At 41.9% G+C, this 25,742-nt stretch overlaps 1 protein-coding gene across 8 annotated transcripts in view; it reads right to left on the reverse strand.

The window, feature by feature from the left end:
- raraa (retinoic acid receptor, alpha a) overlaps positions 1-25,742 on the reverse strand; it is a 484,346-nt gene that overhangs the window by 180,540 nt on the left and 278,064 nt on the right. For all 8 annotated transcript variants that reach the window (XM_067968843.1, XM_067968840.1, XM_067968839.1 and 5 more), the window contains one exon: positions 10,997-11,555. In XM_067968843.1, the coding sequence (XP_067824944.1) occupies positions 10,997-11,171 (175 nt within the window). In that variant the 5' untranslated portion in view covers positions 11,172-11,555. The remainder of the gene's footprint in view (positions 1-10,996; positions 11,556-25,742) is intronic.

The raw sequence follows: 25,742 nt of genomic DNA on the forward strand, positions 1-25,742 counted from the left end.
GTTTACCAAAGAGATTAGACCGTTCAACGTTAACAGTGCATTTCTCAGGCCTTTCATTCTAACCAGGCAGTTTCCACTCAATGAAGGAAAAGCCCTTGCTAAAAGCAAAATCATGTATTTCGTCCAAGATCATGAAGATATTTGGTTTAAAGAGCTATTTGTTGGGCATCCACGCTGCTTTCAAGGAACCCGTGGAGATGGCTATGAAAGCGCAGTCACAATGGGAAACCTTTCAATCTTTCCTGATATGTAGGCCTGCGGGCAGCATTTAAGCTTTACAGATCAGTTGTGTAATTTTACAAATCAGAAAAAGTAAAGTTTGGGCCAATACCTTATTTTTTTTTGCTTCTTGCCGAGCCTGCGACTGCATCATTAGTTTTAATTCTAAACACTGGAGCAGCTAGTCTGGAGCTCTTGCAATGTTCTTCAAACAGCTGTTGCTCCTCCACAGCTGGCAAGGCTCCACAATGTCAGAACCACTGGGCAAACTTGCTATCAATCATAAACTGGCACAGTAACATCGCAGAATTCTGCAGGGAAGTGTGATAAGAATCTACAGAATCAAAAGTTACGTGCCAGGAATTTTAATATTTCGCACAGAGCTTGTCACAGTAAACACTCAACACAATCCTGAATTGTAATATTCCTTCACATAACAAAATCAAAGCACTCATTGCTCAACTATATGATTCTTCCATCCTTCCCCTCAAGAGTAAAACACAATGAATTGGTAATTAACCCTCAACTCAGAGTACGCTACAAAATATTGCCTTGGTGCAAAATGGTTCATCTTTGCAGCAATGCTAATGACTCCAGATTTACACAGTGGTCTTGATTTTCTAAGGGTACATTGGCAGCAGTTCCTCACTGGCACAATTGATGAGCCCCACAAAAATTGTGAGCAACACTGAGCAGTCCAGCTACTTTTGTCTTTTTCCTGACACCAGCAAACATTTCCTCATTTGGAGCCCAGGTGACTGCACTGATTCAGTCAGCAACCTCCCACCATGCAACGTTTTCACTGGAGGGGTGGCTTTCAGCCAAAAATAGGTTCCTCCTGCCTTTGGTGCACCTCCTGCTGTAGGATCTCCAACCCTTCAACCAAGAACACAATTTGCCCATTTTTTGCCGAGCTGCAGCCTTGTCAAAATTTTGCACTCCTCAACAAAAGTGTGCAACAGGCCATGCTCCCAAAGCAAACTTTGCATATACTAATAGTCTATACAAATTGGCAGAGGGACTCCTACTGCAAAATGAGGCACAGCCCCATTTGGACAAGCCTACACCAGTGACCAGCTGAGACCCATTTTTGCTGGACTAGTAACATTGGGGCTTATAATTCTTAGTGCTTCACATAAATGCTACAGTTGGATAAAACTAGGTCTCATTCCATTGAAAGGCATACCTTTAATACATATAAATATACTTGAATATATATACTTGAAGAGGAAAAATTTGCATGGCTATGGGAAAAGAGCAGGGGAATGGGACTAATTGGATAGCTCTTTCAAAGAGCCAGCACAGGCACGATGGGTCAAATGGCCTCCTTTTGTGCTCTATGATTCTCTATCACAAGCAGACACCTGTGACAAACCGGCCACATTTGTAAGAATTTCCCACAGTATTATGATGCACAGTGGCTCAAAGTGAAGTACCATTCTTCTGTCTGTGAATCCGCAAACTGAGCCAGGTTGTAAAAGAGAGGTGCCCAGACAGGACAAACACTTTGAGACAGGTGAGGAGGGAAATTTGGCAGCAAATCACTGTAAACCACTCTTGCAAAGGCTTGGTTCAAGGTTAACACAGGTTATGGCACTGAGGGGTTAAGACACAGATTACTGATCTCAACAGTTCTATCATTGGGAGGCACTGCACAAAGCCAGGCTCTTGGCCAAAGAGTAGAAAATCAAAAGCCTGAGTATTATCAAGCACCCTCTTGCACCTCCAAGCAGTCGGTCACAAGGCAGCATTGGTGGCTATTTAGAAGCAGGACATCTTCCTGCAGTCTCTGCCAAGGGTGTTGATTTTTAAATTATCATCCTTGTTTTCAAATCCGTCTATGGCCTCACCTTTTCCCTATCTCTGTAACCTTCTCCAGCTCTACAAATCTCCGAGATCTCTACGCTCCTCCAATTCTGGCCTCTTGCTCATCTCCGATTTCCTTCATCCCACTATTAGCAGCCGTGCCTTCAGCTGCGTAGGCCCTAAGCTCTGGAATTCCCTCCCTGAACCTCTCTCCCTGTCTACCTCTCTTTTCTCCTTTAAGACGCTCCTTAAAATCTCCCTCTTTGACCAAGCTTTTGGTCACCGGTCCCAATAGCTCCTTATGTAGCTCGATGTCAAATTTTGTTTGATATGCTCCTGTGAAGGGTCATGGGAGGTTTTACTATGTTAAAGGCGCTATATAAATGCAAGTTGTTGTTGCTGGTGTTGTGAAATACAAGGAGCCCTAAACAAAGAAATGGGAGAAAAAAAAACGTGTCATGGAATAGAGTAAGTATCACTGTCATGAATACAAGAGGGAGAAGGTTGCCCGTTGGTTCTGTGCATGGCACAGAAGGACCTGAAGAGGTGGTGAAAAATACAGAATCTGCCAAGACAAACTTTCTTATCATGGAAACTTCACCCAAGCTTAAGGCGCCACTCTGCCAAGTTCAGAGCAGTGCATGGATCACAGCTAAGCCCACTGAGGATCAGCTCTGAGGAAACGGAATCCTTGTTGGCTGTATATGTAGGCCATATCCTCCAAGGACTGAATGCTCTTGGCAACTTTCAGAACATGCACATGTTGCCAGTCACATACTCTGACATTGCTAACATGATTTTCTGTACATTTCAAAAGAGCGAGTATGTAAAGGGGCTTTCACCTTCGCTGAAAGGAAGAGAGTAGATTAAGAACAGCTGGTTCTCCTGATAGATTGGTAGGTTTGTCAAGTGAACAGCTACGTCATACAGTCCAGGAATGTCCCAGATTCAATCCCTAGTTTGTGCTGAGTTACCTGATCTAGAATTGGGAAAAATTGGGGAGGGCTCCCACTTCTGATCATTATCCAGTGAACCCCTGATTAAAGTGTGAATGTATGGATATCGGGTGAGAACAAGGTTGACATCAGCTGTAATGCCTCTCTCCCCCCATGCCAATCAAATAGTCAGGTTCACACATGAATAATGGCCACTCGGGAAAGGTACCGCAGGGTGCTATCAGAAGAAGGGAGAAAACTGGCAAGGATGGTATCAGTGTGAACTACATCACTGTGTCGAGTCAAATGTTTGCAAATTAAACACTCATTGTGTCGACTGTTAAATGTTTGCAAATTAAACACTCATTGTGTCGACTGTTAAATGTTTGCAAATAAACACACCAGGTTTGCTAAACGCTTTTGAACAATATGTTGTCCCTTCGAAGTTAAATTGCAGCAATGAGTGGAGCCATGCCGTCACTTATTAATTGATGAGATTCTTGGAACAAACATTTTTTTTGATGCAGTTGTACTTTTATTATTTTGCTGTTGAAATCTACTTGCAACGAGAAAATATATCGACTTGGCTCTATTTGTATAAAAAGGACAACAAATAGATTCCTACTTGTTTTTGTCCTCCTTGCCTGACATTCGCTGGGTATGGCTCACTGTACAATCTCCTGGTACCTTAACCAAATGGCCCTTCTTCATAAGCGAGCTCAGATGATGAGATCCTGGCCAACATTTATCCCTCAACCAACATCACCAACAGATTATTTGGTCTCTTATCTCATTACTGTCTGTGGAAACTTGCTGTTGCCAAATTGGCTGTTGCGTTTCCCTACATGAAAACAGTTACTGTACTTCAAAAGTACTTCATTGTCTGTTAAAAGCTTTAGGACAGCCTGAGGTCGTGAAAGACTATATAAATGCAAGTTCTTTCTTTCTAACATATTTATCAATTATGTCTTTTTTTTCTCTTTCAGTCCTCCTCTCTTGAAGTAGTTCATTCCTTGCTGGACTACGGTCCCACAGATCCCGGGCAGATCGGATACCAAGTGATCATAATTCCCGTGTGACCCTCGACAATCAGTGAGGCAGGCTGTTCTGGGAAGGGTGGAAGCATCACAGCTGACCTCTCTCCTGTCCTCACCTGATGTCCACACATGCGCACATCAAAAAGGAATTACTGGATAGCAATCAGGAGCAGGAACCCTGCCCAATTCTCCCCATTGTAACCTGGGATGCTGAACACAATTGTATTGCCCTACCACTGCTCTGGATAATCAGCTAACTCAACATAGACTGAGGATCAAACCTGGGGCCTTCCTGGTCTATATGCCTCAGCAACTCATTGAATGAATGGCTGCGCTATCAGGGGAAATCTACTCATCAACAAAGTTTGCACTAAGGCTTAAAACTGAATTCATTACTGCTCAAATAATCATTTCTAAGTATTGGCATGGTACAGTGTTGTGTACATACTGATTTAATCATCAGATCTCATTCTCCAGCAGACCACTGACAGTACTGTGATAAGATAACAAACAGTGAAATGTGTTTCAGCTCTTTAGCTGTCACCTCAGTGACTAGTTGACATGATGGTTGAAAACGGATATTTAAAATGAGCTGGGGCTCACTCAGACAGTGACAAGATTACTTTACTGCACGAGATCTCAAACAAGCCCTCAACCAGCTAACTGTGGTCGTTTTATGTACAGGTTTCACTGAAAAAGAATCCCGATAACAGTTTGTTCTATACATTCCCCAGACTTATTAGGAGGCATAATTACCACACTGGTATTCTGCAATAAGCTTTAGAAAACTTACATCCAAACCAATTTACTTTTTGACTCATGTGCTTGCTTCACCTTCTTACATCACAACAGTGACTACACTTCAAAAGTACTTCATTGGCTGTAAAGCACTTTGGGGTCGTGAAAGGTACTATATAAAATGCAAATCTTTCTTTTCTTTCAAGTTGCTTAAATCACTACCAGTCAGACCTGCAGCCACCAGTACTTCACTCTTTTGTTACATGGAGACACCGTTATGTTTAAATAGGCATCTCATAAGATCGATGCTCAAATGGAGACTTGCAGCCTCCATATGCCTGCTCTCCCCTATTTTATCTTTGTTCCTGATTCCATTCCTAATCAAGGGCCTCTTATCTGAAAATATGTGTCGACTTACGGTGGCTCATCTTGGGGCTAGAGAACACAGTCAATGGCGGAGAAACACACATCTCCTGTATATGGCACTCTGTCAACATAAAACTGCTTTAGCTCAAAATGTGGTGTCCCGACATAACCCAAATTTGCACGGACAGAATAACTGCTCTGGTAGAAGTTTTTCAAAGTCCAAGTAGTATGAACATTTCATGTGCCAGCCATTAGAGTTTCCTGAAATCCCAGTTGCAAAATTGCTCCCTACCCCCTATTGTTATTTTTTTTAAAATGGGATCAGAGGAGTAATTGTATGAATTTGTGATCCTGGCACAGAGGTTCAACCAGCAGGAGTGCACATCAGGAATTCGGATGTGCTCCACCTATGATTTTCCGTTCATAATTTTAATAGAGGTAAGATCATGGGAGAGGAGTGGGGCCTGAGTTCCTGATATAATCCCACTGGGCACAGCTCTGTGCCAGGAATGCAAATATGTAAAATTACCCCTTAGATTTCTGACCTAAGCAAACTGCTTGTCTTATAAACAAGTGTTTCCTCAGTTCTATTAGAGACTGTCAGCAGAAAAACTTGGAATATCTCAGTGAGAAGTCTAACTATTAAGTGACAGATTTTATTGCTGTATTTCATAGATTTCTCCACTTATAAGAATGTAGTTCATCCCCATGGATTGGTTCTGGGATCAATGAGTAACAGAAAGGCAGTGAGTTTCTGTTAGGATCAATTACCGATGAAGCTTGCTGATTTCAGTATTAATGGGTATCTACTGGATAAAATAATACATACCTGGGCCTGTGTTAAATACAAGACAATAGATACTCAGGATAGGGTTACAACCATCTTAGTTTGGAACAGGCAGCTTTGTTTTTAAAGTGAGTTGTCCAGAAATATTTTTACTCACTAGCTTTTAGGAGGAGTTTCTTTTTTTGGTTCAGATGTTTGTAATGCAAAGCTGTATAATCATCTCTCATACTGTTATAATTATAAAATTTTAACAGCAGGGCATGTAATGATGCCATGCATTAGAGCTGTGTCACCAGCAGTGGTGTGAGGCAGGTTCAATCTCCCATATTGCTGAGTTCCCTCATGGGTTTTTATTTGGTTTTTCGCCGCTTCCAGGAGATTACATAGCTTGTAGGTGGGGTGGGGAGAATATATATATTGTGAGACAGGCTGGATGGACCAGAGGGTCTATTTCTGTCCACCATTGTTTGTATGTTTGTTTGACTATGAAATTCAGGTGCTCCCCATAACAGGGAGGGAAAAATCGAGGGGATCATGTCGCTGGAGCACTGTCCTGTGTCTCCTAGCAGTCAGCTTGGAGCAATGGGAGTAAGCTGCCTACAGGGGCTGTGCTTGGCCCCAGAGAGATCAGAGGAACCAAGAAAGAAAATGGAGGAATTTAGTAGCCTCATATATACTGCTGCTTATTCAGCAGTATCTTCCAGCAATGTTTTCCTTTTATTTTACGTGGAAGACATCCACAAAATAACAACACGAGGGAGACTGAAGTGCGTGCTGCGGTACTGTTAGTCGCGTAATGACAGGCAGATTTCCTGTTCCTAATCACTAGGCAGTGGCCCCTGCTAGAAAGGCACGTGTGGTTATCGGGTGAGAACAGGCCCAGGCTCTGCTGTGGTCCCCTCCGACACACAACTGTGCAGGCACGCACGTAAAGAATGGCCAAGGTGCTGCAAAGCTGCCAGCACCCACGGAGTCGTACTTCAGCACGAGTCAGAATCTCCAGGAGAAGAAGCGAGAAATTGGGAAAGAAATTGTGGGGAGAAACAGCACAAGAGACACAGCAAGATGAATCTTTAAACAGACAGACACACAAAGGTAAGTTTTACGAAGCTGCCCTCCTGACACAGAGGTCAGCGGTCCTGCAGCATTTTCTGTCCATGAATTGATTGGATAGAGTGCAAATTTGTAAAATCTACACCAGTGACAGGCATGAGATGACTGAAAGATTATTGGTGTCAAAACTGCTGACTTAATTATTTAAAAAAAATAAATCTACCACCGTAAAGACTTGACAGAAATCTAAAAGTAGCAGCACTAAAAATAATCATCAGTGCACATTCCAAGATGGCAAAACAAAAGAGCTCTCAAATACAGTCTACAGGGAACTATGAAGGACGCGTCACCAGGAAAAGAGGGAAACCTTGTCCCTTGACCTTTAAGGAATCACTGTAGCACTGGGAGAGACATTAATGTAATTGTGTTAGCACTGCAACCTGAGCTGACAGGCATTCTGTGGCTCTTAATGGTACCTTTAATTTACATCAGCATTGAGGAGGACAAGTGGGACTCTGGAGGTGTCTCATTTTACAATGAGCTGCTTGCCATATTACAACGCAGCACAACAGCAAACTGAACATTAAAGTTCTGGGAGACAACTTGTTTTCTTTGACTTCTATTTAATACGTGATGCTTTATATCTAGAGGAAAAGCAGGAAAAAAGCACGAAGTTTACATGTTTTAAAAAAAAATTGGATTCAGAATGAACTCCTTCAAATTGTTCAGATCAACAAGTTGCTTTTATATTAGATTAGATAAGGCCCTTGCACTAGATTTCCATGTTGAAAAATATGCTCCGCCTCTCTCACTGTGGTACAAGGTTCTGGCTCACTGTGAAATTATGCCCAGATTGTTTTTAATCCTTTAATCAAAGAACATTTTTTGAATGCTTTATTGAACTGTCGCTGTTGCACATGTTCTTCATTCACTGAACACAGGGGGCAAAACATGCAGCACCAGTAGGTGGCCAACATTTTAGTAGAAGTTTGCAATCGACTGATGTCTCAGTGGATAAACACACTGTGAGGTTTAATACTGAGCCACGCAGACCTGGAGGGTCCAGGCTTGATCCCTGACCTGGGCTTAGTTAACTTGTGGCAGTGGAAGCAGTACAGTTGGGTTCAGTATCTGTGGATTATTGAAGAGTGGGAAACAATTAACCGGGTTTTCTCTTCTGATCACTATCTAGTGATCTCTGCTCAAAAGTGATGGTGCACATCAAGTAGGAACAGGATCAAGTTTGGCTGTGATGCTCCCCATAATCAAATATCCATCTGTTGCTCATTTTTAAGGTTCACACTGAGAATATGTGGATGAGGGGGAGTTGGGAAGAGATTTACGTACTCATGGAACTGTACCCTAATATGAGTTGCCACAATCAGTAAAGGGGAGGGTGAAGGAGAGAAAAATCAGGGTCTTCCATGGATGGTGTGTCCCAGATAACTTTAATGATCGCATTTACTAGGACTTTTCATGGAATGCTGTGTTAATTCCATTTCAGTGGCAATGCTGTGTTGGGGAGATAGCACATTTGGTCAACAGGTCCCCTTGAGTCCCAATGCTGGTGCCAGTGAGCTTGGATTGATCATTGGACTTTTTTTTTTACTTCTCAGTGTCTGCTGTGAAGATCTGCAAATAAAGCAATCTATTTGACACCAATGCCAGGATGAAGAGGTGATCCAAAGGACCGCTCATAAGGATGTTACCTCAGTACTGCTTGCTCAACTGCAAAGGTGAACATAGGAAGCACTGGACAAGCCCTTTAAATTACTACAATATGAAATTTTAAAAATAATAGGAGACAGCTAGGGGTATGAGCTAGGAGGATATCTGAGCTGCTGACAATGAAAAAGTACATTTCTATCCTCGCATATTGTAAACCATACTGAATTAATTATGAAGGCTGAGGTGTTTATTGATGTATGGATTTATGCTCATGGATAGAGATCTAATATAAAACAGGACAATGTGGCCTCCCCTTCCCAATACACCTTCAGCATGTTGTCCAGTATCATCATACCCACAGCACTGCGCCTCTGCATTCATTGCCCTCCTTGGGAACTTCAAAACATTTAATACACAGGAACAGGAGTAGGCCATTCAGCTCCTCGAGCCTGTTCCGCCATTCAATTAGATCATGGCTGATCTGTATTTTAACTCCATTTACCTACCTTAGTTCCATATCCATTAATACCCTTGCCTAACAAAAATCTATCAATCTCAGTTTTGAAATTTTCATTTCACCTAACCTAGGGGGAGAGTTCCAGATTTCCACTCCCCTTACAGGCAGCACAGTTCAGTGTTAAGTGCTTCAATAAGAAGATAACCCTTTCACCAGTATAAATTTACAGTTTGAAAAAAATTGCACACCAATGTTATTTACGTTTATACTTGTTTCAAAATCTTTTTTTTAGTTTAAACGAATGAGGTAGTTGCACTTCAATAAAACTTTTAATCCAGATGAAAAATATCAGTAACTAACAAATAGAAGGAGCATTCTGAAAAAGCGTCACAAAATTCAAAATTAGTACTAATTTAATAGTATCTGCAGAATATGGATTAAATAGGTGTTCTGCCTCTTTGTCCTGGTTGACAATAGTGATCCCATGGCATTAATTTCAAACAGAGGGGGGTAATTCCCTTGTCCTGTCCAATATTCCTCTAATAATTACACTCAGTGCTGCCAGTGTTGGCAGTCTTGACTTTGACAGCAGCACTGAAAGGTAAACAAGATGGCATTATTGCTTTCAGAGCTGCTAAGACCCACATGGAGGGGAAGGTTTTCCCTGTTGCGTCTGTGGCAGCAGTGTTATCGCTGCCTTTCGGGAGCTTTCTGGGCCTGTATAGGCTGAGCATGAAGCCCATCCACATCAGTCACCAGTACAGTTTTACCTTGTGATCAGAGAGCAGATTCAACAACACAGCCAGTCTAGGTTATTTTGCAGAACAGCTTCTTCTTTAAGTGATTCTGTAATATAAATGCAACTTAAGGAAGCCCTCTTGCTTCTCTGCTTCTCCCAGGGCCCCAATGCAAACGAGATGTGCAGTCTCACTGTGCTACCTACAGGGCTGATGAAATATCTTAAGATCAACAAACAAACAGAGCACACTCCACTTCCCATTGAAATGAATACCAAACAGAGCTCATTAGAAACAATTCTTGTCTGTTAGTGGATCCTAGCTACAGGCTTTAACCCCCAAACTACTCAGGTCAAACACCTGCAGCAGCAGAACTGTAGAACTTCATTATTATTTAGACAAGTCCTCCCTTCCTCCATTGAAGCTTTCATTTCCTTTGAAGTTGTGACCAGAGGTTGTATCTGTGTTAAATCTGGTTAAAATACTGAAATGTGCTAGTCTGTGTTTAGGTATGAGGGTAAGCAAAGTTGAGTGTCCTGATTGCTGAATGTTAAAAGGTAAACCCACACAGACACTGGATAATATAAAAAGTCGCTTTCACATTGGTTTTGTACTGTACTGTGTTAATGTGAATGGTTCCCAATGTGCGGGTCTCACAGCCAGCGAAAATCCAAAAACAAAGTTAATGGATTTATTAAGGCCAGCTGCCAGGAGTTTTTTAACTAGCTTTCCCTGTCAGCCACCTTTAGCATATTCAGCAAGTTGCCGCTGGCTGCATGAGACCCACGTGTTGGTAGCTAGCGGCACTAACATGGCATTAGATCAACGTAGTCGCAGTTTCAATGACTTCATTTGGAATTAGTCGACCAACTTGCCTGAGAGTTTCAGAAGCCTGCACTGTCCTCGTTACTCGCACCTACTGTCTCCAATTTTTGCATCTCCAAAGCAAATACATTGTTCAAATTTTTCAAATATAAAACAAATTGAAAGCTAACAAATTGGTGATACACTAAGGACAGGAAGTACAGCCATGTGTGTTGCAGCAGAGGCATTATGTGATGTCAAAACCTCCGCAGTTGTATTCCAGACAATGAAAACCTCAGCATAAAAACCTCAGTGTACTTTTTAAACACACGCAAACTATTTAGCGTTAACACACAGATCTGAAACATGAATGATGGCGTGTTACTTACTGGCAGGTGAAGGGGTACTGTAGCCACTGACTGGAAGCTGATGTTGCAATCCGTTTATGGATGGTGGTGAAAGGCCGCCGAGGACTGGTGGGAAGAAGAATGGGTAATGGGGCACTGGGTAACCATTTACATGTCCATTACCAGGCGGTGTGCACGAACTGCTGTTGCTTGACATGGTGAAGCAAGACGTGTACAGGATGGTCTTCACATGTGCACCACGAAGCTGATCAGTGCATATCAAACAGGAGAAACGTCAAATGAAACCCAAGGTAATGACAGCCTTGCGTGCAGATTTGATTCCGGAAAAAAGCAGGGTTTATATAAAAAAAAAGATATAAAACCAGATCTCCCAATAGAAAAATGAAAAAGGCAGTCTGTATTCCTTATGGATGGCAAGCCTGACAGTCAACCATTGGCTCCGTATGAATCTATCCAAGTATTATCCTAATGCACATTGCAGCTGAACTCTTGGGAGAAAAAAATGCTCTTCACGTCCTCAGAAACTCCTTGAGTAGGCGTTCTTCTCCTCTAAATCTGGGCCAGACTGGGTGTGCTTACACTGGAAAAGAACATAATTGTAAGAGCAGAGGAAAACTTGTTGAGAAACAGTAAATAACCACAGCTTTAAAATTGAATTTTACAGAAGAAAAGGCAGGCAGAATCATCTGGGCCCGCCCCAGTTAAAAAAAAAAGGAATGGTGGAGGGGCGGGGAGGAGGATAAGAGTCAGCTCTTGTATGAATGTGTGTGTGGGGGGGGGGGGGGGGGTTGTAGAGCTTTATTACAGTGTTTAAAATAATTGCTCCTCTTGTCCTGAAACATTCGATTTAAAAACACACCAGACCTGGGATGTGCAAATTAAAAATGTGCAATATGTACTGCTTGACAAAAAATTGAAAGGGACTGCTTAAAAATAATAGAGTTTGATATGAATTTCTACCAACTCCCCCCCATCCTGCCTCCTTCACATATTGCTGGGAAGAACCCAAAGCATTGGTATCAGCATTTCTAGGCATATGGAACACATGGCCACATTTGCTGCCAGAAGCAATACAGTGTCTGATGATGGAAAACAAATTATACAATTTAGTCAAATTTAAGATTTTTTGATTGCATGACAGTGTTCACAGAAAACGTTGTACTTCCCCTTGCTTAAAAAAGTATTTTTAAAAGATAAATAGATTACCAAACTACCCGCTTAGTGCAACCTCATAAGTCGAGTGATGAAGGTGTGAGCTTAAACCTCAGTGTTGCTGGTTGCACGAAACTGGCTGCCACCATTGAGCTAGTTGCCTACCGCGGTGCCAGCAGCAGAGTAAACTGGCATTTCCATGCAACAGAAGTCCATCTTCCGTTAGCTGCTCACAAACCCCATTTGATGGGACCCTCAGAGAAGTTTGCAATGCTGACGCAGACCAGCATTGACAGAACCTGAAGGGAAGTCTAGCCAAGGCTGCCCTAATCTCTGAGTCTGCATTAGAGCAGCATTGACAGAATCTGAGGTGAAGTCTACCCAAGACTACCTCTCCTTGCCGGGCCGTCAAACAGCAATACTGAGAAAACATAGAATCGTTCAACACAGAAGGAGGCCGTTTGGTCCATCGTGCTTATGCCAGGTCTTTGAAAGAGCTATCCAATTAGTCCCACTCCCCTGCTCTTCCCCCATAGCCCTGCAATTTTCTCTCCTTCAAGTATTTACCCAATTTCCTTTTGAAAGTTACCACTGAATCTGCTTCCAGCACCCTTTCAGGCAGTGCATTCTAGATTATAATAACTCGCTGCATAAAAAAAATTCTCCTCATATCGTTTGCCAATTACCTTAAATCTATGTCCTCTGGTTACAGACCCTCCTGCCAGTGGAAACAGTTTCTCCTTATTTACTCTATCAGTGTGTAGAAAAATCTGCCCTTTCCTACAGGCTGTCCTTCCTTCTCTTCCAGTTAAAGGAGAGAATGTTGGAAATATATACATGATATATAACAATAAATTTCACACAAGCGTTTGGGCTGTCTCAGATTTTTTTTCATTCAGGTTAACAGCTGAGAGATCCAGGATTCAAAATAAACATGAGGCATTCTGTTCCTGACACACAACTTACAATCATGGGCATGTGAATTAAGGAATTTGACCACTACCTTATGGACAGCCTCAATGCCATTCCAACACTGTTAGTTTCATGGTGATGAGGGGCATGCTGGCAAATAAGCCTTTGGAATTTCTGTTAGTTTATTACAATCACCAACAGCAAGCTGAAGTTTTGAAATAAAAAGCATCAAACTCCTCAAATCCAACAATGCTGTCTATGTCCGGTTGGGATACTTAGAATTTGGACTTTTCAAAGATGTTACTTCATTGTCTGCAAATACAATCACGAGAAAGGTATATGCAACTATTCAGTTCAAAGGAAAAAAGATAATACAGAACATTTTGGAATAAGTTTTTATGTTGAACAGCATTTTGTCACCAAAAGCACATTTCTACAAGCGTCTTTGCATGTATGGATCAGAAGGATATGACAATCTTCTGATAAAAACAAAGTGAGGAGACTTTGAGCAGTCAGACACTTCAATGATGTTTAGCCTTGGCTTTCAGGTTTGTCTGGATTCCTCAGTTTAACCCTTTCCTTGTGAATCTATTCACCTTTTTGTTGCTTCTAAGTCCATGTAGTTAAATCCATCTCTCCACAAGTAAACCTAATCATTGCGAATGCTTTAACAAGTGGATTTGAAGTCTGAATGCGAGACCATGTTTAAAATGGGTTAGGAATTCATGACAGAACCCCATGCAGTTCGACCACAGACAGGTTCCTGTGCAACATGCATTGTCACGTTCAGTTTGGGTCAAGCAGCCCCATTCTGAAGGTACTTCCCTAGGGTGTACGGTGAAGGCAGTCTTCAGTCAGTTTACATGCCAGGAGGAGCTACATTACCTGCCAGACCTGTGCGCTGTTGCACTTCAGTATCAATCTACAGATTTATATCAACCATTTCTAGTAGCCTGATGCAAATCCCCACTCCACAGCCCAATGGAAACCAAGGGGGAAGAAGGGCAAGAGGGAGGTGGGGGAGCTTTGAAAGCAAAACTTTTCTAACTGTTTACCTTGAAAAGGTTTCTGCAACTGTTCTGCTAAATTGTAACAAATACAAAATCCTAAATCCAGAAACACTTTACACCTGATCACTAATTTCAGAGTCAATCTGGGATATATCCCATACCTGGAAGTGGGAATTTATATTCTGGAACGTATCAAGGGCTCATACTCCAGGAGAATTTATAAAGCAAATTCATTTTCAAACTTAACCCATAGCAGGTTCACTCCAGAATAGGCCTCATAAGATGAACATGGGCATTGTAAAACCCAATGCCTTGGGAGTTAACTCAATTCTTTGGGATGGAATTATGGTGCTTATTTGCATAAATGCCATTCTACCTCCAAACTTCCAATGTGCTAGCTCCTTTGGGTTTCATTACTGCAAACACTTGGTTTAGTTAATCATGGTACGATGCAACGAACAATTGGAAATTGCTACTTGTTAACAAGCTTTGCTGAAGTTGCTGTACCCCTTTTCCTTGGGTCTTCAATGATTCTCCATATTGTGCAGCCAAAATGGGCCTCAGTACACTTGACTAGGAAGTGGGGGGGAAAAAAGCCAGGTATTTTCACTTTTGATTGCTATTCAGTGGCTAATTATGGAAAGGGCATGTATGAAGAATGGGAGAGGATCAGCTCAACTGCAATGCACCCTGAGGACGAATAGCTGGCCACCATTCTGCCTAGGCTCACAGATAAACATTGATTACTTGAGCAAAGTGCTATTTGTAGCTAGTGCCAGTAAAACAGTATCTCAGCATGAGTTGGCACCAGCAGATGGGGATGGAAGAAAGTGGAGTGTGATGGAAATCTTAAAAATACTCCCCAGCCCCTTGCCTGTCATTTTGAACATGGGGAGACTGAGCAAACGTCAGCTGCATGTTCTCACCTATTTGCAGCCTGACGTTGCTTCCCAGGAAACATGTGATATAGTCACAGACTCAAAGTGGGTGAGTTTGACTTTTGGCGAGTGTGTAAAATGGGCAATATTGGATCGGCCGCCTGTTATACATCTCTCCCGATTTTCTTTTCTATTGAAGTCAATGCAAAGGAAAATTGGGAGGTGCATGATGGGTGGTTGATCGGATATCACCTGTTTTACACTATTGCCCAAAAGTTTAAATTACCCGCAGTGGATTCATTCTTCCATCTTTTATTCCAGTTGATCGAGGGACAGGGTGCACGAGGCGCTGGGCTGCAACAGTAATTCTCTAGTTCCAAAACTAAAACAAATAGGGGATGGTGCATCTCCCTTGGGCCCCAATGCATTGGATCAGAAAGGTGGAACAAGTTTTGGGCTCACAATTCTTCCTAGGTTCCACTGTTTGGAAATCCCTTCCTAAACCCCTCCACGTCTCCACCTTCTCCTCCTCCTTTAAGACTCTCCTTAAAATATATCTCTTTGACCAAGCCTTTGGTCACCCCCTCCTAATCTCTCCTTCTTTGACTCAGTGTCTATTTTTTTCTCATGCTTCTGTGAAGCACCTTGGAACATTTTTCCTCATTAAAGAGCCTACATAAATGCAAGCTGTTTTTGTGTGCTGCAATGGAAAAGCATCAATCAGAGATCAATCACCACCCCAAAATGTGGGAGGGCAGGAAAAAAATCAAAGGGAGGTTTACCCGAGGCTGCTCCTGAGCAATTACTTGGGGCTAGCTTCCGAATGGCACTGGTGGAGGCATGAAAACAACTTGCCTGTCTAGCCATCGATGCACAAGGTGTGTCAGAGAAACAAGAAAGAGAATGACAGCAATATATAATTTTTTTTTAACGGCTTGTTTCACCCTGAGGGTAAACAAAAAAGTGAAATGCAAATCAGTTAGTACTGCCAGAAGGGATGGAGGCTATTCATTTATTTTAAATAAGGCGCACACTCCTTTATGTGAACACTTCAGTCACAAACATGCAAGACTCTCAGAAAATTTGGCCTTTCTTAGCATTGGGATTTCTGACATTATACTGTGTACACAAAATAATAGCCAGGCTGTTAAATGACATGTTACTGTTTTCAACATAATCGCTCTGTACTCTGTAATTAAAATTGGCAGCATTTGTAAGTTTCAAATTTGGAATATAAAACTTGTCAATGGTTCATTTTCAAACCATTTTACCAAGGTGTAAACATATTCACAATGTATACTAAGGTCTTTATCTTTCTGTCCTGAAAATGTCTTTTCTTTTGGCAAATCACCAAATAGTTATTCTTAAAACTGCTTTATTTGAATACAAACTTCTCTCGTTGCACAGCTCCAACACGGGCGGCAAAGGTTCTCACTGAGAATCTTTTTTGCCATTCCATCATTTGCAGTGGTGATGTGCTGTATCATCATTTTCAACTGTTGCTGTAGTTCTTTCACACTCCATTATGGGGACGTAGAATGCACACGGTAGCTGATAGGAACATGTCCCGATGAGCACTGACTATCAACCCAACTGGCTGCTTATAACAGCCACCATTAATGTTGAAAGGACAATGATGTTGTATCTTTCATCCACCCCAGTTTAATACTGCCATCCAAATATTAGACAGCACTGCTGATAACAGCAGTAATACACTCTGGAACTGACACTTAAAGCATCAAACCAAATTCCACCCTTTTAACACATTGAAGGTTGGCAGGTATGCCTAATACTTCAATCCCAAATGCAGTGGGGCAAATTTCCCGTTGTGCTTGTCGTACTGAATCACCCGGACGCAGTGCATGGAGGAAACTGAGGGGGGAGGATTGCATTATGGCTGGCTCCATTACCACTGTGCAATCCTCCCCACCCAATTTTCCTCCATGCAATGTGCCCAGGCAATTCAATACACAATAATATATGCAATAATAGGAATGTTTGCCCCAGTACATTGACATCCTACTCCATGGATCACCATTGAATTGTAGTAATTTTTGTTTTTAAGTAGAACAAAGTTGATCTTTAACATTTATGCATTCAACTGAACTTTCCATCAGAGGTGTTTTAATGAAAATATTTTCTTGATCTCCCATTATTTTTGAGCTTATGTTAGGTCTGACAGTACAGTTAAAACACTCACACTCGCCTAATAGCCTAGTAGGTAAACGCACCACCTAGTGTATTACTAAACCAGACTGACTCCGGATTCAGTTCCCACTCTCAGTTTTCCCCGACCAGACGATCAATGCCATTTGGCAGAACGTCTTGTCCCCAGAACTGACAAACAGGTACCAGGATGTAGCCTGGATGGTGGCGAGAAAAGCCCTCCCAGTGCGGTCCTTCCAACGTGCACGGAATCTCAGTGCCACCGTGAGCTGCCCTCGAGGCTGCGGAGGGGAGGAGACCGTTGTCCACCTCCTTCGCACAGTGGGTGTGGAGAGAGGTGCATTGGTATCTGTCCCGGGACATCCCTACCTAATAGTTCGGTAACACAGGCTGTTCCACGGGACGCACACCGAGACAGACATCATCTGCGGCTGGAAGACCATCAACTCGGTGAAGCAGGCCCTTTGGTCCGCCCGAAACTTGCTGGTCTTCCAGCTGAAGGAGCTGTCCACGACCGAGTGTTGCCGACTGGTACACTCCAAGTTCCAGGAGTACGTGCTGTGGGACACACCGAAGCGAGGTGCGACCTACGCAAAGGCCCTATGGGGAAAGGCCACCGCGTAAAGCCACCCCACCTTGTATTGTACAGAATGCATCAGAAAATATGTAGGGTATTTTAAAATTATGTTACTATTAATGCCATCGAGAGTTGTTAATCTGTACTGATTGCAACTGCAATGAGGCACCCTAGAGTATCATGAACTGTATTCATCATGTATGATCTGTCGTTGTATTGTCTGAAATGTGACATTTGGATTGTACTGTATGTACCTTTACAAAGTATATTTTTGAAATAAAAACAATCTCAACTGGAATAGCAGCTAGGACGCTGCAATTACCTTCACTGTTGCTCGGCTAGGGAGAGGAAATCAACCAAGGTCCCCCATTCCTCATTGCTCTCCAGTGACTATGTAGTGACATTGAATGAGGACACGGTTGGGTTCAACTGTGGTGTCTCCTATGGTCAAAAATTTTGCTCACTATTTAAGCTTACATATGATGAATGTTGATCCACTTTGAGCGAGGTGCTGGAAAGCAAATGTTGCCCATGGAATTGTACCCCCGAAAAAATTCATTGTCTTCAGGAAAGGAGAAGGGGTGGGGAGAAAATTGGTAGAATTAGCAAGCAGAAAAAAAAAATGCTGTCAAGAGACCTACAGATGTACTGCTACATTATTTCCGAATGTTATATTAGGTCTCCCCCCCATATCAGCTATACTGCAATGACATCAATTGAGAGAGTATTACAGTCCTTGCTGGCATGGCAATAGTCCGCCCCAAGCCACAATGACAGTGGTAACAACCTTATGCTCAAACAAACTGATTTAACACTATTATTAATATATGTGGCCTTTCTTCACAAGTTCCATGCTCTCTCATAACGAGATCTAAGTTCCCTCGGTTTTTTCTTTGTTATCATCACTGATCTGATCAACACTGATCAAGCACTCTTTGTAATGCTTCCCGTGATTTTATTTAACAGTTCAGCAGAACTTGTGGGCAAATGGTTGCAAAGTTTCCTCAGTAGAAAAATGACCTGATGTTGTGCAGCCATCTGATTGTTGCTGGTTAAATTACTGGCCTTGGAACAGTTGGACATTGCTGAGGTCAGATCAACATTTAGGCCCCACAGATTAATAATAATATGGTTAAACATATAAGACTGTTACCTCACTGCTCTAGAAAACAAGGAGAGCACTGCTGCACACAGGCAGGGAAAGCTTGATACTGTACACTGCTGACTGGCCTGGGTCTCTATCATTTCCTGTTGGAAAACACGAACTAGGCGGGTGACAGAATGAAACATGGTTATTAATTAAGTAAAATAATCCAGAAAAGCAGCACCAAGTCCAGGGTTCAGGAAATCCCCATCTAAAAATGCAGTACTTGATGACGGGCGGCTTGAGAGCTAGGCTCCAGACAGCAAGCCTAAAATAAAAACAGTTGTTCTTTTTGTTCATCAGATTCCAAACAGCCCCCTCAACGCATACACACAGATGCGATATTCCTTAGATCATACCAACCCTGCAATTCTTCTGCATGCCTACAAATCAGGAAGCACACTCACATTTTCGCAGAAAGACCACACACACTGTAGGATTTCTCGACATATTCTGTTACTTTCCCTATTTAGCTTTTCCATTTTCTTTCTTTTCCCCCTTTTGCTCTCTATCCTGTTTCTGTGTTTCTGTCTCTTCTCCGTCTTCTTACCTTTTGCTCTGTTCCCTTACTTCTCTTGCTCTCACAGGATGTATTTTTAATCTGAACCGTCACAAGAATTACAGCAAAGTAAATCCTTTCAAAGTCACATGCTCCAGAATGTCTTTAGTGTGGGAGTGTTCAATTGTTAAGAGGATTCAAATATGCTACAAAAATGTCCACATTAATAACCATCTCCAGTGACACACAAACATGTACTATTAAAATTTAAAAACTCCGGTTAGTGCACTGTGTGTATTTTTTAATCCAATTTTCTTTCCTTCTCTCGTGAAGGCACCAATTCTTGACCATGACTGCATGAGCCCAGGCCGTGAGCATCGGCAGGCTGTTCAACTGTGGAAGGCAACACAGCCAAAGCCTGATCCTGCCCATGCCAAAAATGCACACGCGTAAATTTCAGTAAGAGTACTGTGGGGTAAATTCTCTGAGTCTGGACCACTAGTTAGGTACACTGCCAGCACTTACTGGAAAAACACAGGCCCATTGCCCACGATATTTATGTCCATTGACTTTAATGGATGGAAATCATGGGCAGTACGCCCATGATTTTCCAATATATGCGGTGGGTGGGCGAGGTACCTCGCTGGCGACAGACTCGGAGAATTTTGGCATGTGCATTTTCTTTATATGATAATCACATTAAACAGCTTTGTAGCTTGGCAGGTTACCACGCTGACACATTGCATAATAGAAAGTTAGGACTTCGAGTTCAAACTATGCATTCCTTGGTTAACAATTTCCTAAACCTGGTTGGAGATATGTAATGCGATACCAATGAAGGTGTTCAAAATCCTGCACTATTTCTCATCATTCATTCATCAGTTTTCCTTCACTGTATCAATACTGATTAGAGTAGGACCCCGCCCTACCTTCAGTGCTCCCTTGCCTGTAAGCATCATGTACACATTCATCTTGTAATGGATCTTACCTCCCAAGCAACAAGCTGCTGCCCTCACACTCCTTGTCTTCCATGCCTTTGTTACCTTCATCCCACAGCAGCAAGGGCAAAAGAGGTAGAAAAGTAGGATTTGAGACAAAACCAGAGCCATTTAAGAGACTTGAGAAGGACAAATCCCAGAAGGTCCACAGCTGAGCGTGGGGTCAGAAAAGCCACTAAATCAGACTGCAAGCAGAACTGGGGCAAATTGGAGAATAAGTACAGTACGGTTGCCTTGAAGGACACATTGGTCACCAGGAAGCTATGGATGCTTATGCAAAAGGCACTCATCCTGGGGTTTACACGGCAGCAGGAATGGGGCACACCCATTGGAGCCCCATCCAAGGTTTCCACTCTTGATTGCCATCCAGTGGTTCCCACTGTAAAGTGCATGTGTATAGATATCAAATGAAGACAGGATTGGTCTAGGCTTTGATGCCCCTTGGGTGAGTTACTGAGAGTGTCCAGCACCATTTTACCATAGCTGAGTACAAGCCAATGCCTTGAGGAAAGGAGGAGAAAATAAACAGGAATGCTGCCAAACAGAAGTTCAAGAAGATTATACAGGGATATAGACACTAACCAGCCAGTCGAGATATTCCACACACCATAACCATTACCACCAGCAATCCCTGTGGAAATGTTTGCAGATAATACTGTGGATCATTTTTGTGACAGGATGAGTATTTCTACAGATATTTGTGGATTGCACTCCACAAAAGATCAAGGATTTTAGTCACAGAAGGTACCATTTTTACAAAAACTGTTACACTTTACTCCTATACTGTAATGAGCCTGGAGACACTAGCACAGAGATATCATGTCGCTTGCATATTATTTAAAGATATCTTTTCTCCTCCTCTCCTTGGGATGCTGGCTGTAGCTGGGGTCCATTGCCATGCGATTGGGTGGGTGCCTTTTGTACTTCATCCATTTATCCATTCTTCATGTGTGAACCTAGACAGCAAACGTTCTACTCCAACATCCCTACAAGTATACTTTCCAGCAGGGGTCACTGGATAGCAAGCAGGAGCAGGAAGCTTGGCTGATTCTTGTTCTTCCTGGCCAAAGAGTCAATTACGGTATACCTATTGCCAACATGGCCAAGATCAGTTAATTCCCACTCAGGTACATTTCCACAGGCACAGGGTGCCTCCAGTACTTCACCCAAGACCAGGATAAGATGTCATTACACTGAATTGCCACAAAGAACATTTCCTAGTGATACTGCCAGTAATCCAGTTCCATACAAAGCTTTACTCTGAAATATGATGTTTACACAATGCTCCGCATGCAAATTTCAAGGAGCTTTTCATTAAAGTATGCAGCATATTACTCTGTTACTCCTGATAACGTCATCCCTGCCTGGAACAGACCTGTCCAAACAGCTCAGGAATTATCTTTTAACAGTTTAGGGTATTGGCTTACTGCAATGAGAGAAGAATCCAAAACTTTCATTTGCTTCAGCTGAGAAAATATTTCAAATCTGATTAGTGTGCACCATCATGACAGAAGGAGTTCAGGGATGAAGACTACTACTTATAAGAACGTACAACCATCAGTCATTTCTTATTTAGACAGGCTGTCGGAAAGCGTGCCTTGTGTAACCTTATGTGTGGAGCCCTGCAGAATGGGGGAGTTCTCAAATTTTTTTAAAAAATAAATGCCTTTTGACATTGAATAGGTAAATCTCACAACCAGGCAAGTGTGGCTCAGCTACTACCTGTCGCAACAAGCACTGGTGTATTTCAAAGCAATAAGCCAGAAATGTCCCACAGCGCACAGGAGATGATAAGGGCTCATTTTGAAATAAATATTGCTGCTAAACTGACTGAGGCAGGAGTTCCTAATTACATCCATTACCAGGATGTATGGACACCAAGGGATAGCTACAGGGAACAATGCAGTAACACTGCATCAGTCCTCATGGATTTTACATCATAGATTGAAGAATTGTACAGTCTGATTTGAAAGGGATCTATGAACCCTCCACCTCCAGTGTACATGTTTTCAATCTAACACAAGCTTTCCCTCGCCTGTGTCTCCAGCCATGGAAAAAAAATCCCTCCTTGTTGGGTGTTGAATTTGGGTTAAATATACTATTTAAAAAAAAACATAGATCAGTGGTTGTCACTGCTGTATAGAAAAAAAAATACACTTAAGCCAAAATCCCTTAATGTTGTGCCAATATGGTTCTTGTGTGATGGTCTTAATTCATCAACTCAAATTGCTCCCAGCACAACTACCATCAGCAACAGATCTGTAGCCACCAGTGCTTCTGCTTGTGTCTCCAGACACAAACCAAGTTTGAAAAGACAAAACTTACAAACTAACTGTATTGCTGAGTGTTTTTACTTTAAGTGAACATATTAAGATGTCCATCATTGTGTTTTAATAATGCATACACATACAGCATGCATTATAGCTGTACTAAGGAGTTCAACTACTACAAAATGCTTTGCGTTTCTACTGAAAAACAAAACTGTATTAAAACCAGCGAGGGAAAGAAACATAAAAACAAATGGGAGGTGAAGAACTATTAGATTTTCTGAATTATCTTTTTGTTTTTTTAAAAATCAATACCCTCATGTTTCTGTTGATTAAAGGGGTTAAGTCTGAACCCTTAATCAAATGTGACCTTCTTGAGTGGAGGAAGAGATTTATCAAACCCATCTGTTACAACAACAAAGGGAATGAGATGTGACAAGCAGCGCAAAGTAATGGAGAAGATGAATGGCACAGACTGACTAGACAAGAGACAATGCTAACTACAGACTCCTTTCATTAAAAGAAAAATTCTTAAACCTTTTGAAACTAAATAGCTATTGGCATGTCCTTCAGCTCCTTACTGTAATTTCTAAAATAAAATCTGGATTTTCACTGAAACGTCAACAATTTCAGACCCCTGACTGACCTTTAACGCTTTGAGGACTGCAGCAGCATACTTCCACCAAAATTCATTATATTAGATATAACCAAAGAATACTATCAGTTAAAGACTCCAATAGTGAGGAGTCTATCGCAGGCAAGAACTTCCTGTTGACAAACGTGAACATAAACCATTTTTTGAGTTCATTAATGGTTCCAACAAGATACAAAAGCACAGAATATCACTCAGAAGACTTCCTTTCAGTGCTCCCATAGCAACACATGGCCAATAATTGTTACGCCCTGTACAGACCCCCCTCAATGATCCTTCCTCTGCAAGTGGCAGCACCAGCGACATGTCAGTTCCATCCACCATCTGATCTCATCACTGGAACTGGATTACTTTGCCTGGTAAGTCCGAACTTGTATAATTGAACAATCACACATCACATTTTCAGCTAATGTTTCTCATAGAACCAACAGGAAAATGTTTGGATTTCCTTGAACACGGGTCTTTTAGAGTGCTCTGTTAAGTCACTTGCATTTTTCATGTATTATTTGGTAGGTCCACTCACCTATCTATCTATTTGTCCATCTACATCTATTAATACACTAAAATTCTTACATTTGCACATATTTCCTGTAACCTTTTTACCATTATAAATTCCTATGTCCACATTGATAATGGCAACTGCCTCTGTAGACTTGTTAAGCTGTAATTACATCCTCCTGCCAATGGTGGCTCTGCACTGCCTCAGTTTTGCATCTTGCAGCTCCTCAGCCTGTGCCATGTATAGCAGGAAGACTCACATGTTCCAACCAACTCCACTTCTCTGCTTTCCAGATTGCCATAAGTTTTGCTATTTGATTTTATATTATTATTTATGATTAAAGTATTATGTAAAAATGAAGACAGAATGTATGGCTTTAAAATGGGAACTGAATTATGTCTGCATGCCCTGATCCAATTTACCCTGCCCTCTAACCCCATTTCACCAGAAGACTACACTTGGTTATGACTCCTTGGGTACAATGCCACGGGAGATTCAACTATCACTAAAAATCTTGGGGCTGATTTTTCTCCATTAGAGCAAAAAAAAAGCAAAAATAGCTACGCACAAGTCATTCTCTGATTCCCCCTGATTGATTTTCCTGCTGCTGCTGTCACAATGTTGAGTTATATTTGTATGAAATTAAATACGTTGGCTACGCCTTGCTATATCCAACACCGCCACCATTTGAGAGGCAAGTAGGAAATAATTTGTAAAACAATCACTAATTTGTAAGATATCTTACATTTTATTCCTCTGTTTAGGTCTTTGTGCTAGACAACAGTCCAATGAGCTGGTTGGCAAGCATCTTTCTGCCAATCTCTAGCCAGGAGGTGCAACCAACAGTCTGGAGTTACTCAGCCCCTGATTCTCCCCCTTCCCCCCACCTGTGTTCTGCAATGTTGTTTATTTCTGAGTCAAGGCTTAAGTTTGGGAGTTTGATGTTTGGGGAATTTCAGACATCAAGCTTACTTCTACCACGTAAACACAATTAAGCTCCAATGCATCAACATGCCAAAGTCACGTGAAAGAAAAAAATGTATTTTACAAACTTAAACGTTCTTTCATACTCAAAGAGTTAAAATTCAGTGGCGCACATGCTGTATTTTCTTGCCGTACACCTGCTGAGAGCAGTGCGGGTACTGGGCTACACCTGGCACTGATCAAATTTCAATGTTCCAGAACAATTCATCTCCAAGGTATAGAAATCCTGATCTATATTTTAATCCTGTTTGTTAGGCTGTAACTGCACGTAAAGCATCTCAAGTCATAGCTCCTCGCAAGGTATGTGAAACAAAACTGCTCCATTCTAATTCCAGTTCTGCTACATACTGTACACTGGTCGGATCCCTCAATACCTGTGGGCCTCTATCCAGGATAAATGTTGTGAACAATGTGGCGCCATGCTGGATCAGTTTAATAACAATGAGCACTGACAAACTTGAGTGATTCCTGATCCCTGCGGTATTGAACGGATCACATTATATGCAGTTTTATTAAACCTTTTGCTTTCCTATGAAGATTAAAATGGGCTGGTCAATTACCATTAAAAACAACAGAAATTCCTGAAATTGCTAAGAGTAAAAGGATTTAAAAATAGGCAGAAAGGAAGTACTCTGTCTAACGGAACAGTGCACTATGGTGTAGTTTCAATTTTTTAAAGACTGTATCGTAGTTGGCTCCCCTGATGATTCGCTGAGTTTATCAATGAATACAGGTGAGGCCAAGACGGTCCCAGATTCAATTCCTTGCCTGTCCTAACTTAGCGGATCTCATTCAGTTAGCGTGGTGGTGGGGGTACAATAGGCCTTAGCTTCTCCAGGCTAAGAGGGGAACATTGGCCATGATTCCCACTCCTGATTGATATCTAATGGCTCTTGCTGGAAGTGCACACGTGTGACGTCAGGTGAGGACTGGACTGGACTCAGTTGTAATACTGAAGTAATACTGTAATACTCAGTTGTAATGACTGAATGGGCTGCCAACACTCACTAGCTCGGCTACCGCATGAAT

Source organism: Heptranchias perlo, chromosome 30 (assembly GCF_035084215.1).
Source record: "Heptranchias perlo isolate sHepPer1 chromosome 30, sHepPer1.hap1, whole genome shotgun sequence".
Lineage (NCBI taxonomy): Eukaryota > Metazoa > Chordata > Chondrichthyes > Hexanchiformes > Hexanchidae > Heptranchias > Heptranchias perlo.